This window comes from Abramis brama (assembly GCF_963993115.1).
Source record: "Abramis brama genome assembly, chromosome: 1".
Classification (NCBI taxonomy): Eukaryota; Metazoa; Chordata; class Actinopteri; order Cypriniformes; family Leuciscidae; genus Abramis; species Abramis brama.
Genome location: NC_139963.1, coordinates 10863468 through 10887843, shown reverse-complemented (window position 1 = coordinate 10887843; position 24376 = coordinate 10863468). Strand labels below are relative to the sequence as shown.

The window sequence follows — 24376 nt, the reverse complement described above, 5'->3', positions numbered from 1 at the left end:
CGAATTATAATTCCTCATTCATATATCAATAGTCTTATTTCAGATCGATTATATGAGATAACCCTTAATGGAAATTAATGTAATTATCAAACAGTTGTTTGTCCAGCAAACGCCCGTTAGATTAACTCATCAATTCTTCAACAAAAATGATCTCTTTCTTATAATTCGAAGAAAGTTATTTTCTGGCCACGAAAATCACCTTCTTGTTCTTATAAAAAATTAGGTTACTGAAATAGTAACAAATTGTAAAGCTTTGTAGCTTGGATCAAACATTTAAGGGACTTCGCAATGTGAGCAGCAGAAAGAAGCAATCAATAATATAATGGTTTTAATAAAATGAAACTACGAATACAGAATTCTACATTTACACACGGAATATATGTATATACAACCAGAGAAAACAAACGAAAACAATACGAGATGACGAATAACAGATGAGAGAGAGAGAGAGAGAGAGAGAGAGATTGAGAGGGAACGAGAGAGAGAGCGAGTGAGAGAGGAATAGGGAGAGATCACAGAATGATCACAGTATGGCAAAATCACAGACAAGGTAACCTTTGAGAGAGACAACAAGAAATCAAATCACCTTAAGCAGGGGCAGACAACCTTAAACGCATTAAAAGCTCGATTAAGCTTATACTTGCATATAGTCTGTTGTGTGGCTGAGGCAAGAAGGCGCGTGTATGTGTCCTTTTGGAGCTGGGCGTCCTTCTCGGGCTTCCGGAGTAAACGGAGTTTGCGGGAAGTTTAAGTCTACTCAAAGTTAAAGTTGCCGGCTGTTCACTTCACTGAACGTAGGAAAAGTCCGAAGACGAAAATAAAGACACAGATTAAAGAAAAGAAAAACGGAGAAAACTCCCTAAGGAGTCGTGGGACAACTCTCACAGCCGAAGTGCTCTGGAGAAACTTACTGTGTCAGTCTCTTATAGAGAGGATGGGTTCACGCCTCTGTTCGCGCGAACAACCAATGACCGTCCGAGAATCTGAAGCGGGAAAAGTTCCTTTGTCCTGTCAGGAAGGTACATCTGCATAGTTTATGACGGTGTTTAGAATTCGTCATTTCTACCCAGAAAGATGGTACACACAGAATAATGCATTTTACTGTAATCTCCTATGTATGAGTGGCTCAGTCAAACTGAGACGGTTACATGGATACCAAGAACAGCAAGAAAAACCCGTGGGAATACAAAGTTACATTATTTATGCATAAATATGAGCACTTATGAGTTCATTCCTTCACCTAGAAGATCATAAACAAAGCGAATATAAACTGGGAAACACACAGGAGTATATGATATACATATGACATGCTTATATTCTAAGTTTAATGTCCAAAGTTCGTGTATGTGTGTGTGCATTGGTGTGTATGTGTGTGTGTGTCTGGAATGTCACGTAGAAAGTTCGTTATCTCTCTGGCTGAGAGAGAGGGGGTTTGGAATTCTTTTGAAGCTCACCGCAGGAAAGTTAGTTTTAAGTCCTGGAGTGTCTCAAGGATCCCCTAAAGGTGTCACAAGGGCAGACCTCGAGGCACCAAAGCTGTGAGTTACAATGAATGTATCACCGGTCTAAAAGCTCTCCTGAGAGAAAGCACATGTTATCAAGATCTAGTCCGGAATGAAAGAATGTGTCCAGAAACACAGAGTCAGAATTTGTTAATTCATAACAAATGTAAGAATGATTCATAGCCCAGATGCTACAATACAGATGCATCAAAAAACCCAGATAATGAACACGTAGGGGTAGCGTTTGTCATTCCAAAAATTGAAATATCCAAAAAAGTAAGGATCTCAAATAAATTATCCGTTTTTTCAGGGGAGTTAATTGCAGTAATGATGGCATTAAGATGGATAAGTGAGACAGAATTAAAAGATTTGTTGGTTTGTTCAGACTCCAGTTCTGCTCTTATGAGCATTGAAGCACAACAATCAGACACGAGACAGGATTTAGTAGTGGAAATTCTGCAACCCAGCTAACAGACTTTTGTTATAAGAACGTTCTCCAAATATTCAGTGTTGGTTCTGGGAACGTGAAAAATGTTCAGTTTTCTTGATGTTAGAGGAATGTGTTTTAAAAGGTATAATGTTCCTCAAATGTTCTTTCAACTTAATTTTGATTTAAAATTCAACATTCTAGCAACGTTGATTTCTAACATTCAAAGAACATAAAAATATCCAGTTTCCTGAATGTTACTAGAATGTTATTTAAAGGTTAGTGTGATGTTCCTGAAACATTCTTTCAATCATCTTTCGAAAGAGTAATAAGAACACAAACTACAACTTTATTCAGACACAGCCTTGAACTGAAGATAAAAGACATTAACTCTCTCAAGATCTGATTAAACAACTCCACAAACAGCATTACCAGCTTCACTTATTACTAACCAGACTGATTTTATTTCTGTCACACGTCTACAGAAGTTCTTATTGAGAATTAACAGAGGTTTAGATGTTATTATAACAGCCATATTGATCTGCTTTATCAATGCAGAAATGTTATCCATAAACACCTGCAATTGCTGATAAAGCATCAATTAAATGAAAGTCATGGGTCAAGAGCCCAACTAAAGCAAACACTGATCTCCATGATGGTGACCTCAAATGAAACATTTTCAATAAGACATCAACATCTAAACCTCTGTTAATTCTCAATAAGAACTTCTGTAGACGTGTGACAGAAATAAAGTCAGTCTGGTTAGTAATAAGTGAAGCTGGTAATGTTGTTTGACGTATCTCAAAAAACATGTCCGCCATGGGCCAATTATTTATCGTTAACTGTTAAAAAACTTTAAATCCATATATTTTCTATGTTAAATTTACTGTATTGGCTGTAAATGGTCATTTCTGTCTATGATTGAGATGGTAACAGGCTTGCTAAATAAAACATTATCTTTTTATGCATGGGCTTAAAGGCCTTAAACCACTTGAACCCCGATAATTGCTGCTTGCAGCTATATTTTATTGTTGTTATTGATATTCTGTTGCATAATGTTGTATATTGATTGCTACATGGGTAGCCTTTAAAGTTTAAAGGGACAGTTCAATCAAAAATGAAAATTAGCCCATGATTTACTCACCATGAGGCTATCCTAGATGATATGACATTCTTATTTCAGACAAATACAATTGGAGTTATATTAAAAATGTCCTGGCTCTTCCAAGCTTTATAATGGCAGTGAATTTTGGAAGTCCATCAAAGCGCATCCATCCATGATTAAAGTGATCCACACGGCTCTGGTAGGTTAAATAAAGGCCTTCTGAAGTGAAGCGATGCGTTTGTGTAAGAAAAAATATCCATATTTAAAACTTTAGCAAACTAAAATAACTAGCTTCCTGCAGACGGCCGTACGCAAGTCGACTTATGCCAAAAGAGTAAATTTTATCATGGATGGATGCACTTTGATGGACTTCCAAAAAATATACCCAATCGCTCCCATTATAAAGCTTGGAAGAGCCAGGGCATTTTTTTTATATATAACTCTGATTGTATTCGTCTGAAATAAGAATGTCATATACATCTAGGATGGTTCCAGGGTGAGTAAATCATAGGCTAATTTTCATTTTTGGGTGAACTATCCCTTTAACCAATGACACGCTTCTCAAACTGACTGCTTAGCAGAAAAATCAGTAACAATGTTGAATATTCGTTATATAAATATTTTCAATAAAGTTGAACATATATTTCCCCTTTAGACATGTTTTTTTGTTTGTTTGTTTTTTACTTGGTGTGTGCCAAATTTGGTGTTATTATCAGCGTATGTTTTAAGGTTTGGTTGCAAAATGATTATGTTTTGGAACCTTCAGGAAACTTCAACTAGATCTTTCTCAAAATTTACTTTGCTGACTCTGCTGACTTCAGGTAGGTGTAGATCAATATTTTTTTCAGTTTGAATAGTTTTTTTTTTTTTTTTTTTTTTTTTTTTTTTTAATGGAGAAAGTGAAAATTACAAGAATTTATTAGCATGGGTTACATATACTTGTTCTCAAACCAAGCTCATGCTCCACTCTTCACCATAATGGTAACCAAAATTCCAACATAACAGAAATTATATTAAATTAGCAAAACATTAAACATTTCCCACTTAACATTAATCTTGCATAACATAATACATTACTTATAACACATTATATAATCCCAGCACAGATTTAGTTAAATTTAAGTTTGTCTAAATTAAATGAAACAATTCAGATTACTTAAAATGTGTTAGTTCTGTGAACTAAAGTTCTAAAAAGTAAGTTCTAAATACTCATAAAAGTTAATTTGATTGAACTACTTATTTAAAGGTCCCATTGCATGGATTATTTTATTTTAGAATGTTTCCTGGGGTGCCCTTATAATGTTAATATGTTTTTTAAATCAAAAGTTGTTATAATTTAGAAATAAAAGGCACCTTTTCCTAGCCTGATTTTAGCCTCTGATTTGAACGCTCTGTTTGAAGGGGCGTGTCTGCTGTGAGACTTCAGTGTAAACGGCCACTGCTGTGATTGGCTGACATGCTTGCATATGAAATAGCTATCATTACATGTGGAACTCTCTCAAAAACTTTTACTATTACAGCTATTATACGTTTTTACTATTACAGCTATCGGGATTAACGAATCGTGAGAAGTTTTTAAGTATTTAGATCTATTCCCATCACATAAAAGGTTGCAGTGATGAGCACTGAGCAGATGACAGCCTTTTAATCGTGTGAATGAAGATCTTATTGCAACGCAGTTTCTGCACTCTCACTAATGATTTCACCAATGCAAACATGAGGTAAGTACAGTAAGAACTTCGTTGTGCAGTGTAACAGCATCAGTGATTTCATAACGAGTTTTGGCAAGTGTCCAGATAAACTTGCGCTGTGTGATTGACAGCTTGGGCGATTGGAAAGGGATTGTTCTTTGATCGCATTCTGTATATATTTTAATCACAGTTTAAGTAAGATTATTTTCATCCTACTAAGAGAAACAACGTGAAGTTGATCGTTTAGTCACTGGCTTGATTTACTGATGCATAAACAGTATTGAACGACTTTGAGAGAAAGAATATCTGTCTGAACTTGAACAATTACACATCAGAAATTCACATAACCCACTGGTTCTTCAGAGGCTCGGATGAAGGAACAAAAAAAATATTTTTGTGCTCATTTGTAGGCTACATCCAAACACGTACTGAGCTACTGCCATGCTTCGCTCGTTTGCAAGCCATGATGTCTCTCAAGGAAAAACCAATATCGCGCTCGCGCAGCTCATTTTCTCATGGGCGGGCCAAATTCTCTTTGCGGGAAAAGAAGAGAAAGGGGAGGTAACCTTTCCCCTTATGATAACATAAGGGGAAGATTTCTAGATTCGCCTGTCTGAGCTTTCATTTTCTCAAAAATATCCAGGGCTTGGTTTACACCCATCAAAACGTCTAGCCACTGGGGGACCATAGGCAGGCTATGGGAACTCATATTAAGGTTAAAAAACCTCATAAAGTGAAATTTTCATGCAATGGGACCTTTAACTTTAGTTTACCCTACTCAGACGAATTAAGTATTTTAAGCATTATGGATAATACCAATCCTTCCAAAGCATAGACAGAAACACAATAATAGTGATCATGTAAAGAACCAAGAAGGTCACATCTATGATTCTTGTCACTCTGGTCCAGGACAGAGGTGTCTTCTGACGGCACCCAGTGAGGATCTTGTCGGGAGTACAATACTGCTCTTCATTCTGATCTCTAACTGAGTCTGGAGGGTTCTGCTGGTCTATTACACTATCTGTGAGAGGAAAAAAGCATAGCTCTGTATAAATGTTTTGTCTGCATAATCTCACATACGATTTTTCGATGGGGAATCTTTGCTGATACACTATTATAGAAAAACAAATGAATTTCACATGTGGTTTTGGGGTGGCTTGTTCAAATATGTGATAATGCACATTTAATACATTTGGTTTTACATTTGCTAAGTGCAGACTTCAAATGCTATTTTCATCCATCCATCCATCAATCTAAACCAGTTGTCGAATTTTAGAGGCACAAGCATGCTGGAACATGTATATATTTTCTCTTTTTTCCACTGAATATAATTTACTCAAAGATTAATTTTATTAGGTTTTCTTTTTATATGTATCAAAGCTATAAAGCAAACAAATCTTAAATTGAATTTCACTAATAAACCTTAATTTGTGAAGTAAAAGTATAAAATACACGAAAAAGTTCCTCATAATCTGATGTTGTGTCGATTCTTACAATCTTGTCCAGTAACAGCAGCTGTAGTTTCCACTGATCTCTTCTTAGCTCCTTTAATCTTCAGATAATTCACAAAGATGGTCTCCAAAATGCTGATGCCAATTAGACAGAAGATCGCACCACAGAAAACCCCTGTGAAAAAAAAAAACAGTTTTGTTACAAGAACGTACTCCAAATATTCAGTGTTGGTTCTGAGAACGCAAAACATCCACAGATTTCTAGACGTAACACTGTTAGACTGTACCAAGCTTTTTTTTTTTTTTCTTTTTTTTTTACAGTAAATTACTGTAAAAAAACCCCCACTGTTGCCAGTAATTTAATGTTAATTGTAGTGATGGCCATTTCAAAATACTTCTTCATGAAGCTCTGAAACCTTTACGAATCTTTGGTTCCGAATCAATGGTTCGGAGTGTGTATCAAACTGCCAGACTCACGTGATTTCAGTAAATGAGGCTTCATTATGTCATAACTGTTTTGAAACACTTCGAAATTTCAATGGTTCACCACTGGGGGTGATAATCTCTGTCAAGTGTCTGTGGGTTTTATCTGATCTCTGATCAGTTTTATGCATTTGTGGACATTTCAGTTAGACATTAGTTTAATTAAAATGAATAATGGTAGTTAATAGTCTCTTATTGGCCTGTTTAGAGCCATTCATAGAACAAACCTTGACAACTAATAAAGGACACTTGATAATCTCATTAGATGATTAGATAATTGCATTTAAAAATATTTTACTTTCAATAAAAAAAATTGCAATAAATTTGAAAAAGGTGTTTTATGCATGTTTGGCCCAGGTTTTTGTTGCATTTATACTGTTCTGATCACTAGGGGTCACCATGGAGATGGGTGTCAGATTGTTTCGAAGACTCGACACGATACTGCACATTTACTTCAAAAGTTCCGTGTTCCACAAAGCCTCGATCTGCCCACCACTATCATAAAGCCTGTTCATTCATTGATCTCATTCAGAGTTTAATCCTGTATCAAAAGTGTTACATTACCACCACTGTGAAACTACAGCAATGAGTTAGAGTGTCAATTTTATTTTAACACATCATGCACAACCAAAGAAACAGAGCTACACTTTCTTGTAGAAATACAGAGAGTCTCTTAGAAATGGTGGCAATATATATATATATATATATATATATATATATATATATATATATATATATATATATATATATATATATATATATATATATATATATATTCATGCAGCAGTGCATGCTGGGAGCAGAGCATGTGAGCGGAGTGGAGCGGTGAAAATCTCTGCTCATCGCTCACGGAACTGTTCACCCCGCCGCTCCCCCGCTCAAAGCTACATCAGGCTGCTCCGCTCATTATCGCTCAGCGCTCAACGAGGTTTGCTTCGCGCTCCACTCAAATCGCCCCCCGCTCGCTCCAAAAAAGGAAAAAAATCTACATGTATATCACTTTTAGCTTAGACCACAGCCTTACCTCCTAAAGAACTAATGAGTAACAACAACATTTTTCAAATATAAATGTTTTATTTCAAATTACAGGCCTATGTAAGAAGGAATATAGCCTACACAAAAAGTCCTGTAAAATGAAACGAATAAATGGGCCTAATAATCTAAATAAAAATGATATAAACAAAAATATGATACATTTTTTAAAAGTAAATTAACTATAAGGCCAGAATTTTGATAAGTGAACTTCTGCGCAACGCGCACGATTAAAATTTAAATTGGCTTCCATACACACAAACTGCTGTAAAATTAAACAAATAAATGGGCCTAATAATATAAATATTATTACGGACGACACAAATTCGGCTAAATAAAACGAACCATTAGGTCTACTTGAATGAAAAAACGAATTTGTTTGAATATTACGCTATATTTAATTTACACTTTGTTACAAGTTACTGTATTCAATTTGCTAACCTTTTGTTTTCTTCCCAGCGTTCCCATGTGTCTTTTGAGATTCCAAAATGAATCTTTGCTGACTGAAACGATGTCTCCACATTCGTTTTCTTGTACCACATTATCATTGTTAGTTAGTTATATTAATAGTACACCTGACCTGTGTAGCCTACTTTTTGAACTCCATTATTGAGCCGAGTTTTGACTGAAAATAGTCTACTGTTGATGACTGTGCAAGACAGATGGATCCTGGTTTAGGTTTGACTGAGCATGCTTCAGACTCGTGGTGTGAGCGGAGCGAAATTGGAGCAGGAAATAAGGCGTCGCGCCGTCCTTTTAAAAATGCCGCTCTGCGCTCTGTCCAAGATCCGCCCGCTCCCGCTCCCCGCTCACATGCTCTGGCTGGGAGTTTTATACTGGAACCCAGCATGCATTGCAACATGAAACTTTTGATTGTCACCATTGTTGAGATTCATCTGCTGATTGTTGATGTCTGTGTGCGTCTGATGAAAGTAGATCAAAATGTTTTAATGGACTTCAATATTCTTCAGAATAACTGATTACAGAATCATTACTGAATTTCATGTTGTAGATTCACAGATATATGGTTAAATAACCAAAAGTTAAAATCTTGTACACAAGATGAGATCAGAGAAGACGACATGATTATGGCATCATCACAACAGCCAAAAACACATGATCAACTTCCTCTTGACTTTTTCTTGCCATAAAAAATTTATTTTATAAACTCAGTTACAGCAACCAGAGAGACACTAAATGTAAAATGTCAAGTGTCAAGAGACCAACTAAAGCAAACACTGATCTCCATCATGGTGACTAAAAACTTCATTATATTCAATAAAACATCAACAACTAAATATCTGTTAATTCTCAACAAGAACTTTTATACTTGAATGAAAGAAATCATTTTAAATTGGTTTGTAAAATGTTTTCACACTCGGTGTGGCTGGATGTTAGTTGTAGTTCTTGTGTTTCTCTTTTTTCAAAAAAACAAAACAAAAAACGTTTTATTGTAAACTACTGGCAACAGTCACTGTAAAAAATTGTGTTGCCAGTCACTGTAAAAAAGTATGCTGAAAAATAACGGTAATCTACTGGCAGCTGTGGTTGCCAGCAATGTACCGTTAATTTACAGCTTTCCTTTTTTACAGTATGTTACCGTAAAAATACCATGGAAGGTAACTCATATAATTTGGGAAACCGATTGCTTTAAACAGTTCGAGTTCAAAAACTAGTATTTATACTGATAGTACTGTGAACTTACTTAATTTGAGTCCACTGAAAATGAATATCTCTTAATATTAAACAGCAAACACCTAATGAGTAATAGTGAATTATTTAAAAACATTAACTAAAGTCTTTAGCCCATGTGTGGTACAGTCTTTACCACACGTGCTAAATTACTTAGCAAGGAGATTGTCACTGCATCAGCAACTACACAGTTACTACTTTTAAATAAAGCAACCAGCAGCATATCATCAGTATATCTCTGCTTATCATTGACTATACTACACACTCTATTCTCCAGCACAATGGTGACCCAAAAAACAAATGAATTAAATTAACAGATCTCTCCTATATCATCTTGTGCAAAAACACTTCAGTTTAATATTTACTCTCCTGATCAGTTATTGACTTTGCATAACTTTTTTCTATGAACTTTCACTAATATTTCAGTGAAATTAACTTCTTTCGTTTAATAAATCTGACTGTTACATTTTACAGTATATTACTGTTTTTCCTTGATTTTACAGTAATCTACTGACAGCTGTGGTTCCCAGTAAATTGCCGTAAATTAATTTACAGTTGATTACTGTTAAAATAAGCTTCACTCTGTTTTTTTATTTTTTTTTTTATTTGAACATTTAACCCTTTTAATCCCACTGCAAAATCTTCAGTTTTAAATGAACACTTGTGTGTCCACACTACAGAGTGTTGGAGTAACACTGAAGCAGTGTTGAAGTTCATGATATAATTCAGTGATTAATTAACTGATGATCATTAGTGATGAACACCTGATGTTAACAAGCAGAATCACTGAAGGACAGAGGAACAACAAGAAGATAAAAAAGCGAAACAAGAACTACAACTGACTTCAGCCACAGAAGACATTAAATCTGTGAAGATCTCAGCAGAGGAGGATTAAACAACTCAAAAAAATAGCTTTACCAGCTTCACTCATTATTAACCACATTGACTATTTTTTTCATTCGTCTACAGAAATTCCTACTGAGAATTAACAGAGGTTTAGATGTTGTTTTGTTTCATTTGACGTTACCATTATGGTGATCGGTGTTTGCTTTAGTTGGGCTCTTGACCCTTGACTTCAACATTAGATTTTCTTTGGCTGCTCTAACTGTGGGTTTTTAATACATAAGTGTTGTGGCAGAAACGAAGTAAACAAAAATGAAATCAGGTGTTGCTGATTATGATGTCATCACATAATGTTTGGATCACTGATCTCAGTCTGTGTCTAATCCCTTATCAAAAATGTGTTGTTTTATTTCAGCTTTATTGTATATTACTACACTGTGAAACTACAGAAAAAGATCAAACAGTGCTGTGCAATCAGTTGTGAAGCATTTTATAAACTCATCATTCACTAAAAAAATGTGATCTACAGCTACACTTATACACACACAGACATAAAGAATCAGCCAATGAATCTCAACAATGGTGACAATCAACAAAAATATAACATCAAATTTGAACATCACAAAATACTCCACTAAAAGTCAACAGCAAAAATAAAAGCAAAAAGTACAAATTAAAGAAAATAGCCAGAGAACTCAGCTGCATAATTTATTCATGCTGCAATGCATGCTTTTCCAACAGTTTCCAAATCCAACAGTTTGTTGCCAAAAAAAATATATTTACAGATACGGGGAGCACCCAAGGCTGTGGGGCTGAAAGCAATGGATATAGTCATGGATGATTTTATTGTATTATGCTGGTACCCAACATGCATTGCAGCATGATCTTTCATGATTTTCATGAAACTCATCAGGAACCTGTTTTCTTTCAGCTTTTTTAGCAAATGTATTTTAAAAACACAGCTATTACAGCCAAAGAAAAACTAATGTTCAAAAGTCAAGGCTCAAGAGCCCAACTAAAGCAAACACTGATCACCATCATGGTGACATCAAATGAAAATAAAATTACATCTAAACCTCTGTCACCTTTTAATAAGAACTTCTATAGACGTCTGACAGAAATAAAGTAAATCTGATTAGTAATAAGTGAAGCTGTTAATGCTGTTTGTGGATTTGTTTAATCCTCGCTTTTTTCTGCTCTTCTTGTTCCTCTTTCCTTCAGTGATTCTGCTTGTTAACAGCAGGTTTTCATCAGTGTCTAAATTAACTTCGAAAATTAATTGAATTAACATTGACATTATTCACTCTGTCAAGTGGACTATATTAGTGAGCTAATGTAGGGAATAGTGAATGAGGTTATAGGGTGTGATTTGGAACACAGCCTCTTAGTGTCGACTTTGAGTAGTGTTAATTCACAGTATATTCCTGTAGGCTACTTTCTCGAAAACAACAAATATCACCCAGAATGCATTTTTTTCTATGGTATACAGGTCATGTTTTCTCTTGCCATAACAAATGTGCTTCACAACCACAAAGTTGAAGAAGCCACAGAAAAACTAGCATTAAAAATAAAGGGTCAAGAGCTCAACTAAAGTAAACACTGATAAATGTATAAAAATGTATGTTCAAATAAAACAAAGTATTGCGTAGCTAATACGCAGTGGGGAAACTCCTTTCCTCAAGAAATATTGAGCCAATATTAAAAACGCAGTGCAGCTGCATAGCGAACACAGCAGAGCGTCTAGCTCGCCTATTGGGTGTGCTGCGGCAACTGCACACCCTATGGCGAAGCGCCTCTGACGCTTGACCCAATCAGCGCGTCATAGCCCGCCAGAATGGGCGGGGCCTATGTCTATAAATAGGCTCCGATTTCGCCAAATATCCAGATTTTATCTCCTTCAGCGACACTTCATGTCTCTGTCTCCTCTGAAGCCTTTGCTGTGGAAACAAGCCTTTTACAGCCAGAACGAGCTTTGCATACAGCGGACAGCGCCTTCTTCACTCACCTAGAAGCTGCTTCTCTTCTGTCGCCGTTCTCCTGTGGCCATCTGGCGAACAACGCTATATACTTTCACTGCTACTATGTGCTCGCCGCTGCGACACTACAGTTTCTAAAAGAGCAAATTTGCGAGGCATTTTTGCAAATGCCTCGGTCTTCATGCACCTCGTGGGGATGCTGTCTGCATGTGCCCGATGGACACACAGAGTGCGCCACGTGCCTGGTAGCCGCCCACGCTGAAGCTGCACTCTCTGCCGGAGTTTGCTCTCACTGCGAGAGTTTACCGATCTCGACGCTGCGGATGCGGTTAGCTCTCTTTAAAGACGGCGACACCACTCTCCCTGCTCTTCTTTTTCCTGCACTACTTCAACTGTGGAAGAAGAAGCGCCACAGCCAGTGGCAGCCCGAACACATGTAGTTAAGCGAACCCATGCTGGCCGCGTCCCCGTGTGCTTCGCTTTCTCCTTCACCAGTCCTGTTCACTAAAGGCAGACCAACGTCCCTCTCGTCGAGCGGCGGGTCTCGTCTCCTTCGGCAGATTCCATTGCTGTGTCTTAAGAAGAGTGGTCGGGCTCAGTGGACCCTGCCCTCCTCTCAAAGTCTGGTGCTAGCTCTACTGCTACAAGGACTAATTCAGACGCTGAGTTGCTGCACATCCTCACCGCGGCCGTTTCAGACCTCAGGCTCGATTTGACATCGCCATTGTGCGTTTTCTGCTTCCAGTCAGGTGGCATCGGCCCTGCACACCAGGCTGTTTTTACAGCGACCCAAATAAAGCATATAAAGAGTATATTTTAAGCACACAACACACAGGTTATCGGTCCCCCTTCACTAGGCCCCCTTGTATTTTTACCAAGGTTTTTACTTGTTTTTTTTGGTTCTGTCCCTGGCACCCTGTACATTTACGAAGTGCATGGACACAGCGCTCTCTCCCCTGAGACAACAGCGTGTGCTGAACTATCTCGACGCAGCTCACATCAGAGTGCGCTCTCTCTATCCAGTAGCTGATAGCCTCCTTCAGGGTAGGTGTGTGCGCGCGCCCCTCAGGAAGTTTCGGAGGCTTCTCGGTCTCATGGCCGCGGCATATTCAGTACTCCGCCTATAATTACTGTACATGCGCCCTCTTCAGCACTGGCTTAAGCGCCGTGGGCCAGACCCTGCGTGGAGATCAGGTCTCCTGCACATATGGCTGTTTACGAGCCCTGGTTCCCTGGAAAGCCCGAGACGGTTACCAGTCGGGCGTGACCATGGGTGTGGCCTCCAGGAGGATGGTGATTTTCACAGACACCTCCAACCTAGGTTGGGGGGCGCTGTACAAGGGCAAGCCTGTCTCCGATACGTCCGCGATATTAATGCGATATGGCTCAGCTTGTCAGTGATCTACGGCTCTTTGTAGTAAATGCCGCTCCATCTGAAAGCAGGTGATGGCGATTTACTACTAATCAAGGAACCGGCTTTACTGACGAGATGTGCCTAACAATGTCATGCGATATATCGCCCAGCCCTACCTTAAATCCTTAAATTCTCAACTATACTTAATTTTAAGGGAATACTGTAGGTTTAAATCCTTTTTGTTTGATTGTTGTAACTTCATTTGAGATTCAAATACTGAATTGTATTCTTAAAAATTAAGTAATATTAAATAATCAGGTCAATTTTAGACTCACCAATCAGAGGGATGTCTGTCCCTGTAGAGGGCAGTGTGTTGTTTAGAATCAGCAGCATCACAGAAATAGACAGCAGCAAAGTCACTTTAAAGCTCAGCTTTTCTGCTGCACTTGAGTCAACAAAAAAGGAGATCAAATCCAGCGCAAGGAAGAAAAATACTGGTATTATAATGTTGATGACATACAGTAGAGGTCTTCTTTTTATGGTGATCTGCAATGAAGAGAGAGAGGGAGAGAGACATTAGCATCACAATGGACTTAATAAGAGAAATATAAATTAAATACATGAATTAAATGGGGGTGCGTCATCTACCAGTTTAAAAGAAAAACCAGTTGGGTCTCTTAAGCAATAACTGAATAAGATACATTTCTAATCATAATTCTTACTAGTAAGAATTTAATTAAAGAGCTTCATATAATGTGATATATTGTGAAATAAAACGTATTTGGTGATACAGTATATGAATTTGGTCATAATGCCTATCCCATATTCATTTGGGCAGAGTGCTGTACCTTATAGATCAGCTGAGACATGTTACGCCATTCAATATCATCATAAATGGTATGATCACTGTTAATTATATCGATGAGATCCCACTCTCCCTGGCTCTGAAAGATCTCCTTTGACTTGTTAATAATATGATTAGCATTAGAAAAGGTATCCATTTTAATCTCCTGATCTGTGGGAACAGACATCAATATTTTATTATTTTATATTTTAATATAGCCAAATGGTTTAGAAGAATAAACCACACAGCAAAATCCTGCTCAGTGTTTATATAATCCACACTCAGAGTGTTATAAGTAACACTGAAGCAGTGTTAAAGTTAATGAGATAATTAATTGATTAATTGAGTGATGATTGAGCATTATTGAAGACTATGTTAACAAACAGAATCACTAAATGAGAGAATCACAAATTTACACTACATCCTTATGCATCGCTTTCTGTCAGGACTTTTACATGCTAACCCTAACCACAAGTCATTTTTTTATTAATTATTTCTTAGGCAATTATGCTATGAGGCTAACGAAATAACAGAAGTGACCTCGACGTCCAGGTTAGCGGTAGCATGAGCCGTCAGGCAAGTGTTATTTAAATTAACTCCTGATGTACTTACAAACTTTCCAATGCCTCGTTTTATGAGTACAGAACCTATTTGTACGACTGTAGAAGTTTGAGATAAGATACTAAGATACATCATAGTATAACAACTCTTCATAAAAGGTTGAATAATTATCACAAAGGGAGTTGACTATTGTTTCCTTTTACTCTTTGTCAAAGGTACTACACAGAACAGCATGATTGTAAAGACATCAAAGACCCCCAAACAATATTGTTTTGAAAATATAAAGGCAACTTAGACCATTGTAAAGCACACGCAAACATAACATAAATCTGTTGACTCTTTGTATAAAACTCAAACAAAATAGTCCAAATAGATAAAGTTCAAGAGTAGTAAGTCCATGCAAGCAAAATATAAATAACAAAAATAATACTCAACAGTCCTGTCTCAGTCCTTTTCTGCTTTGAGGTACACTGTAAAAAAAATCCCGTAGTTTTTACGGAAAAAAACTGGCAGCTGGAGTTACCAGAACAATTCCGTAAAATATACAACAAAACAGTAATTGCTTTTACCGAATAACATGTACATTTTACAGTTTAAACCAGCATATAACACACTGGAGTTCTGTTATATTTACTGGTTTAAACTGTAAAATGTACGTGCTATTCTGAACAACATGTCAATTTTACAGTATAATCCAGTAAATATAACAGTAAATTTCAGTAATATGATATAAAGTTAATTTACCGTCCTATTGAAGTATTAATATCTGTTTTGTTCACTGATAACCACCAATCATAGCAGTGATGAGAGTCACATGATCAATCAAAGCTCAACACAAGCAGTTCTTCCACAAGAAAGTTAATACTAATATATATAGAAGCTGCACAGTGTCATTCACACAAACATTAAACACCATCATGGTAACACATGAAATTTTAAAATGCAATAAACATTAATTTAACAACATTAAATGTAACATAAACCCCTAATGTACATAACTGATTAGAAAAAACGAAGAAAACTATGAAGAAACAAACATAGTTATTTCAACAAAAATACATCAAATGTGAAGTGTCACAGGGAATTGTGGGAATGTCAATTTACGTTTTTTCACTGTAAATTATACAATGAGTTGTTTTTTCACTTTCAAAAACTGTAAATTTAACGATATGTTACAGTAAAATTACATTAAATGTACCGTTAGATCTATCACAGTTATTTACCGTATATAGTACGGAAACTTTCTGTTAACCAATTAACAGTTTTTCACTGTAGCATTTTTACAGTCTTTTACCGTTAAAATTACGATCATTTTTTACAGTGTATGTAGGCAATTTAAAGTCCTGATGAAAAAACAATGTCCCCAAAAAGAGAAAAAATATAAATCCACTGGTTCAAGGCCCCACAAAAACAGGTTATCCTCCAGCTGAAAAATAGGCCCCAGGGTATAGTCCACCAGGTATATCCCAGACCAGAGCGTGCACATATGAAATGGCTCCAACGTCTAATACACCAAGTCTCAAAAACCAAGTCCCAAGTCTTCCCAGAGATCATTTTGGACAATTTACTCAGAGCTAGGTTAGCCAAAAGAACCATGCCACCTCACCAAACACACACCTCAAAATGGCCGCCCCCCTTTTTCCTTTATCCCTCAGCTCATCCTAATAAGAGTCCTTAGAGCCGAACAAAAGTCCCCCTCAAAAATAAGCATAGGCAAATGCTCAAAATCAACATACACGCCAAAAAATAAATAAACAATAAACATATTAGCATGGCACATACATACATATATCTCACACATTTTTTATTTTATTTTTTTAATTAAGTGAGCATAGTGCAGGGCTTTACTGTGGCAGTGTCACAATAGGATCCATTAGCGCCTGCACTAAGCCATTCGGCTGATATCTCTAAATAAGCTCTAACTTTAATAATGTTCAACCAAGAGAAAAAAGCTTCTGGGGGGTGTTTGGCTCGAGGTCATGGTGCAAAGGACCCTAGGTTGATTTTACTCCGAACCATCCCTTTAACTTAAATCACTAAACTCATTTAGAATCCTATTATCTGAGATAAGTTCATTTCATTGAATATATTATATTTCAAAGTAATCCAATAGATTTCTTAAAGTTGTTCTGAATTCAATTTTGTTTTTCTTCATTTAGCCACATAGACATAAAGAATCAGCCTTTGAATCTCAACAATGGTGACAATTATAAAGCATGATGCAGTGCATTCTGGGTGCCACCAATCAAAACTCATTCATGGCTCCCATCATGCATTGCTGCATGAATAAATAATGAGGTTTATTTTATTTCTACTGTTTTTATGTGACTTTTTAGTTGCTTGTTTTCTAATGTTCAGAGTTGATCTGTTTATCTGAATATGCTGTTTATCACCATTGGTGAGAATCATACGCTGATTCATGATGTCTGTGTGTGCATGAATAAAAAGTTTTTATTATTATTATTTTTATTTTATTTTATTTTATTTTATTTTATTTTATTTTATTTTATTTTATTTTATTTTATTTTATTTTATTTTATCAGAATAACTTGAGAAATCCTTTGGATTACATTGAAAATGCTAAAAAAATATTATGCTGTACAAGACCAGTGCTGCTCTAATCAATGAAGTTAATCTAACTCAGAGATTAGACTCTAAATGAGATCAGTGATTCAGGTCAAAAAATGATTATGTTAAAACATAACCAACACCATCAGATCACATTTTCTATTTGTTCATCTGAGCAGTTATAACTCAGTTACAGCAGCCAAACTAAATCTAAAGTTAAAAAAGTAAGGGTCAATTTTTCTCCTTCAGTGATTCTGCTTGTTAACATCAGGTAGTATTAAATAATGCTAAATAATCACTCAATTAATCACTCAATTATCTCATTAACTTTAACGCTGCTTCAGTGTTACTTATAACACTCTGAGTGTGGATTATATAAACACTGAGCAGTGTGAATTTAACACTGGGGATTTTGCTGTCCATGTTATCTTGTGTTTGTTTGTCTAAACTGATTCATGTGTTTCAGATGTACCTGAATACGCTGTAGACTGAAGTGTTATACTGCAGATTTGGGTGTCGAAGGGAAATCTGTAGAGATCCATCTTACAGGCCGTGGTCAGAGCTAAAACATCAGTTGAGACTGTATAGCCGGAAGAGAGCAACAGCACATATGGAGACTCCTTTGTTCCAAACTCTGTCTTGATGCTAAATTGATAAAATATAAATTAGCACTGATTATTAAAGACATGATGATTGGAGAAAGCAATTATTCGAATCAAATGTAAATGCAAAAGTATTTCCCACATAGCAACATTGTTTCGGCCCAGATCCGGCCCACATCTGGCACACATGGAAAGATGATCTGGCCCACATGCAGCGTGGAATGACGGCCCTTGGGCGGACCGCTCCTGTTTGCCAGATCTGGCCACAAGCAGGCCATAGCAATGCCACATCTCAGCCAAGAGCAAAGAAATAAACCAGAACTGGACCTTATCTGAGCCACAAAATCTGTTTATGTTAAATATGGAGTCATCTCAGCCTTAATAAGCCTGTTAACAAGCAGAATCACTGAAGGAAAGAAGAGAACAGAAAAAAGAGACGAGCAGAAACACAAGAACTGCAACTGACTTCAGACACAGCCTTAGATGAAATCAACTGAAGAGAAAAGAAGACATTAAATCTGTGAAGATCTCAGCAGAGGAGGATTAAACAACTCCACAAACAGCATTACCAGCTTCACTTATTACTAACCAGACTGACTTTATTTCTGTCAGACGTCTACATAAGTTCTTATTTCTAAATTATGACAATTTTGATGTAAAAATCATACTAACATTATAAGGGCACCCCATGAAACATTATAAAATAATAAAATAATCCAGTTCATAACCCCTTTAAATCAGTGTTAATGTGTCAATGTTAACTGCATTGAATCAACATCACTTTAACACCCGCAAATAATGTTGAATTATTATTTTTTATTTATTTTTATGATTACATGCTGTGTTTTTGGTCTCAAATTATAGCTTTTTTTATTTCTTACAATTTATAATTTTTAGAATATCTGTCATAATATGGTTATTTTCCAAGTTATACAGTAATATTGAAAGCACATCCACAGTTGCATCTAAATGACGAACATTTTAGAGAGCTTGTTTTTTAAAAGTTGAAAATACACTGAAAAAAGTGAAACATCAGTGCAATTCATTCATATATTTCCATTGGTCCAATGGAAAATTGTGATTTTCAGTTTATAGTGTATCACTGAAAAAAATTATACTTTGGATTAACTTAAAACAATTGATGTAATTTTGTTACAGCTATTTTTTTTTTAGATTTTCTCAAATTTATGATTTAGTTAAAACCATAAATTTTGATTTAATGTCAAACCAAAATTTTAATTTTTTCCAACTCAACGTTTTACCAAAACCCAAAGTACACAGCAAAAACTCCAGTGTTAAATTAACACTCAAGAGTGTTAAAGTTAATGAGATAATTAAGTGATTAATTGAGTGATGATTGACTATTATTGAAGACACCTGATGTTAACAAGCAGAATTACTGAAGGAGAAAATCTCAAATTGTAAGTTACCATTATGGTGATGGGTGTTTGCTTTAGTTGGGCTCTTGACCCTTATATGTTCACTTAAAATTTTGTTTGGCTGTTGTATCTGAGTTATAACTGATAGATGAACAAAGAGACAATGTGATCTGATGGTGTTGGTTATATGATGACATCATCATTTGAACTTGATCACTGAACTCATTAAGACCCTTATTTGACGTAGATTTATGTTGTTGATCACAGAATAGCTGTGATTCTGCATAAATATCCAGAATTTTTGATATAATATAAAGGATTTCTTAAAAGTTGTTTTGAAAAAAAAAAAAAATCATTCTTTTAGGCACACACAGACATCAAGATTCAGTCTATGCATCTCAACAATGGTGACGAGCAGAATATTCAATTAGGAAAAGTAAATTACATAGAAAATTCAGATCATAATTTATTCATACCGCAATGCATGATGGGAGCCATTAATGAGTTGTGATTGGTGGCAGCCACTGCAACATGCTTTATTATTGTCACCATTGTTGAGATTCACAGGCTGATTATTGATGTCTGTGTTTCTAAATAAATTCATTTGAAAGACTTTTGATCAGAACAATGTTTATTAAATATTTTGGATTAGGCTATATGAAAAATACTGAAAATCATATGCTGTAGAATCACAGAGCTGCTGTAATTAACAAGTTAAACCAAACTATCTCAATAAATTTCATTTTTTGGATCACAACATGATTATGTCATAATATAACCAACACCATCAGATCATATTGACTCTTTGTTCATCTGACTGTTATAAATCAATAAGAGCAGACAAGCAAAATCTAAAGTAAACATATAAGGGTCAATAGCCCAACTAAAGCAAACACTGATCACCATAATGGTAACTTACAATTTGTGATTTTCTCCTTCAGTGATTCTGCTTGTTAATATCAGGTGTCTTCAATAATGCTCAATCATCACTCAATTAATCACTTAATTATCTCATTAACTTTAACACTCTTGAGTTGAGTTGAGTTGAGTTGAGTTGAGTTGGAAAAAATAAAAATTTTAGTTTGACATTAAATCAAAATTTATGGTTTTAACTAAATCATAAATACAATTTGAGAAAATCTAAAAATATTAGCTGTAACAAATTACATCAATTTTTTAAAATTAATCCAAAGTATCATTTTTTTCAGTGTAGGGTAACATTTCTTAAATTGGTGTTGCCGTTTAAAATAATAAAGAAAAGTGTGTCAAGGTACCTGATATATTAGAATGTACATGTAAATAAAGTGCATAGTCATTCCATAAGAGGAAGTAGCGCTGACATCTATCCTTGTAGATTTAAGAGTTTAATAGGGATGAATTTCTTTCTATATACTAGTGCTATAGCCTGGAACAATTTACCTTGTATAAAGCAGATAAAAGTCCAAAGTGTTTTTAGAAAGGAAGTTTAAAAATGGCTTATTTATCATTAATTTAAAAGTGTTGTAGAGTGAGATGCTGAACTTGATGGGGGTTTTCCCTCATATATGATCTGTTCTTACATTTTGTAAACTTAGAGGACCACAATGGAAATAATCCTTGGGCTTTTTTGTGTATATTATCCTCAACAGTTTTCTTGAAATGAAGTATGATCCCTATTTGTACTTAATTTCTTTTAAACATTGTCAAATAAAGTAAACAAAATACCGCATGAATGTGGTACTAAAGAGTTGGCAATGCTTTAAACTTTTATCTATGATGGGGAAAAGGCACTAGATGTATTTCACTCGTCTTAAAGCCTCCTGTCCACTATCTAGCCAACAATGGTGGCAATTAAAAAAATATATATTTATGCTACATTGCATGCTAGGAGTTTTATACAATCCTGGAAACCAGCATACATTGCAACATGAAACGTTTGATTGTCACCATTGTTGAGATTAATATGCTGATTGTTGATGTCTGTGTGTGTCTGAGTCAATCAGAAAATCAAAATGTGTTAATTCCCTATATGAATTCAATATCCTTCAGAATAACTGATTACAGAAACATTGCTGGATATCATGCTATCATGCTTTTTTTTTTTTACAGCAAGGATTAAGTGTATAAACAAAGCCTTTCAATCCTTCATTATTTATTTTTTTATTTTTTTATATATACCTTTCCATAATGCCAATGTCTGGAGTCCAAAACATATTTTTGGGGGCTGCAAATGTTTCAATTTGACAAAACTCGTCTGGCTCCCACGTCATATTAAAATTTGGCCATGCCTGGAAAGTTAAATGAAGTTCAGAATGATTATAAGACAGATAATGTATGCTTGAAAATTAAATAAAACCTCTGATCATGTTACAATATTCTGTAATTTGAGTACAACTTTGTGAAATAAGAATGAAATAGGTTTTTTAAACACTTACAGTTATCATTTTGACCAGTGTTGTGAGACTCTGGGCTTTTTCATTCTGTAGATAAAAAGATGTGTTGAGAGATGATACTACAACTGCTTGACATCCCATGATGACTTGAATGAGAAGATAAATCATGCTGGACTCATACCACATTGGTGATGGAGGTCACATATATGTCCACATAAGTGTCTGCAGGCTGGTCGGCAAAGTCGGGGTCATAATTGTAGTTGTACATTAGGGGCCACATTCTGTCATTCTGAGAGTTATTGTCTTCTAAGCCAAGACGTTTCCAAAGTTTAATTTTAGCTTCAGCATTTTGTTTTGAATTGCAGGCTTCAGCATCTGACCTCCGCCCTGTGTGTATTAGACATTCAGAAACACCGAGAATATATTCTCCAAGCACGCATGAAAGAGAATTTCATGTTTAAACATTTATCCTTCTTCATTTCATACTCTTGTCAGACATACACAAACACAAAGTAAATCAAACGTCGACTATTGCTCTTAGGGAGTCATCGAAATGTTCTTGATATTTACACAAATAAGAAGTGACTGTACACAGCAAAAACCCCACATTGTAAAAAAAAATTGTTGTAAAATTTACAGCAACTTACTGGCAATTGTGGTTGCCAATAAGCCTGTAAATTTACAAGAGTACTGTAAATGATAAACTACAATTATACTGTAAAATTATACAGCACACCTGTAAAAGCAGCAAAACAATAGCAGCTGTGAATTTACAACTCATAACTCATTTCATTTGAGGAAATCGATTGGTTAATTGCCATTAAATATTTATACTGTGAGCTATTTCATTTGAGTCCTCTAAGAAAAAGGCTTAAATGAGTTACCTAGAAACATCAATTTAAAGCAACACTAAGGAACTTTTTCTCTTCGGTCGCCTTACAGGTTAAAAGCGGAATTGTCCATTACCGCTTTCGTAAATCATTTTGCTGCCCGCAGTCTACTGTCGCATGCACGCTCGCTGTTTATCCAGCACCGGCTTTGAATGAACGATGTCCACAGACAAGGTAGAGTATGTTGCATGATTCCATGAAAGTATTATGTATTGCGACATCAGAAATGAAGAAAAACATAAATAATGACTTGTAACGCTTGACGTAAAGCAAGTCAAATTTGTAGTTTTCTTATGTCTCATTCGAACTACAGAAACGCGACCTGGTTTGGCAAACTTGTATAGTGTGGTTATAGCAGATATAGGGCTGCAAAGCAAATCCAGAAGTGCCTTTCACCCTGTTACGACTTGATGAATCACTGAAACGATTTTGGAAACATTATTTTAAAGGAACCGTATGTAAGATTGTGGCCAAATCTGGTACTGCAATCACTTTCAAATTACTGTAGAGCGGTGTATCCCCTCCCCTAAATCCTGCTAGTTAAATCAATGCATCAGCAACTACACAGTCACTGCCTTTAAATAAAGAAACATGCTGCATAAAATCAGTGTTTCTCTTCTCATCCTGAACTGAAGCACAGGCTCTACTATTCAGCACAATGGTGACCCACTAAACTAAACAGAAACCCTTTAAATCCCATCAGAACATTACACACCAACATATCTCCACTATATTATTATGTGCAAAAACACATAAAGTAATTTTTTTGTTTAGTAATTTTGATTGTGAGATTTAACAGTAAACAAATATGTTTTAAAAGCACAGTTACAGCTGCCACTTAAAAATGTATGTTAAATACAAGGGTCAGGAGCCTAACTAAAGCAAACACTGATCTCCATAATGGTAACATCAAATTATATTATTATTAATAATGATATTTTTTGGAGTTGTTTAATCCTCCTCTGCTGAGATCTTGAGAGATTTAATGTCTTCTGTGGCTGAAGTCAGTTGTAGTGCTTGTGTTTCGCTTTTTTATCTTCTTGTTGTTCCTCTGTCCTTCAGTGATTCTGCTTGTTAACATCAGGTGTTCATCACTAATGCTCAATCATCAGTTAATTAATCACTGAATTATATCATTAACTTCAACACTGCTTCAGTGTTTCGCCCGCACTTTAGCACAGCAATTTACTGGGAACCACAGCTGCCAGTAGATTACCGTAAAGTCAAGGAAAAACAGTAATATACTGTAAAATGTAACAGTCCGATTTAATAAATGAAAGAAGTTAATTTAACTGAAATATTAGTGAAAGTTCATAGAAAAAAGTTATGCGAAGTCAATAACTGATAAGGCGAGTAAATATTAATTTGAAGTGTTTTATGTGGGTTTTTTTTTTCACAAGATGAGTTTAATTAATTTGTTTAGTGGGTCACCATTGTGCTGGAGAGTAGAGTCTGTGCTTCAGTCAATGATGAGCAGAGAAATACTGATGTTATGCTGCCTGTTGCTTTATTTGAGAGCAGTAACTGTGTAGGGTTACACTTTATTTTAATGTGTCACTGTTACAGTGTAATTATCTATTCAAGTATTGAGTCAAATTAAGCAG

General features: G+C 35.6%; 1 protein-coding gene across 1 annotated transcript; it reads right to left on the bottom strand.

The window, feature by feature from the left end:
- Positions 1 to 3928: 3928 nt before the first annotated feature.
- On the bottom strand, positions 3929 to 22960 carry LOC311086234 (5-hydroxytryptamine receptor 3A-like). The gene is made up of 8 exons (XM_084119016.1): positions 22064 to 22960; positions 21925 to 21969; positions 21668 to 21777; positions 18002 to 18174; positions 14405 to 14571; positions 13892 to 14102; positions 6220 to 6351; positions 3929 to 5746 (listed from the first exon to the last, which is right to left on the bottom strand). The coding sequence occupies exons 1-8, from the start codon at positions 22160 to 22162 to the stop codon at positions 5529 to 5531; spliced, it is 1155 nt and encodes a 384-aa protein (XP_083975142.1). The 5' UTR covers positions 22163 to 22960; the 3' UTR covers positions 3929 to 5528.
- Positions 22961 to 24376: the final 1416 nt, after the last annotated feature.

Excerpts from the sequence above, each read along its gene's own strand:
- LOC311086234 (XM_084119016.1), bottom strand. The coding sequence starts at position 22,162 with ATGTGGCCCCTAATGTACAACTACAATTATGACCCCGACTTTGCCGAC. Across the intron at positions 14,572-18,001 it reads TCAGTCTACAGCGTATTCAG|ATCAGGAGATTAAAATGGAT; the intron begins GTACATCTGAAA and ends CTGTTCCCACAG. Across the intron at positions 5,747-6,219 it reads TGCTGTTACTGGACAAGATT|ATAGTGTAATAGACCAGCAG; the intron begins GTAAGAATCGAC and ends TTCCTCTCACAG.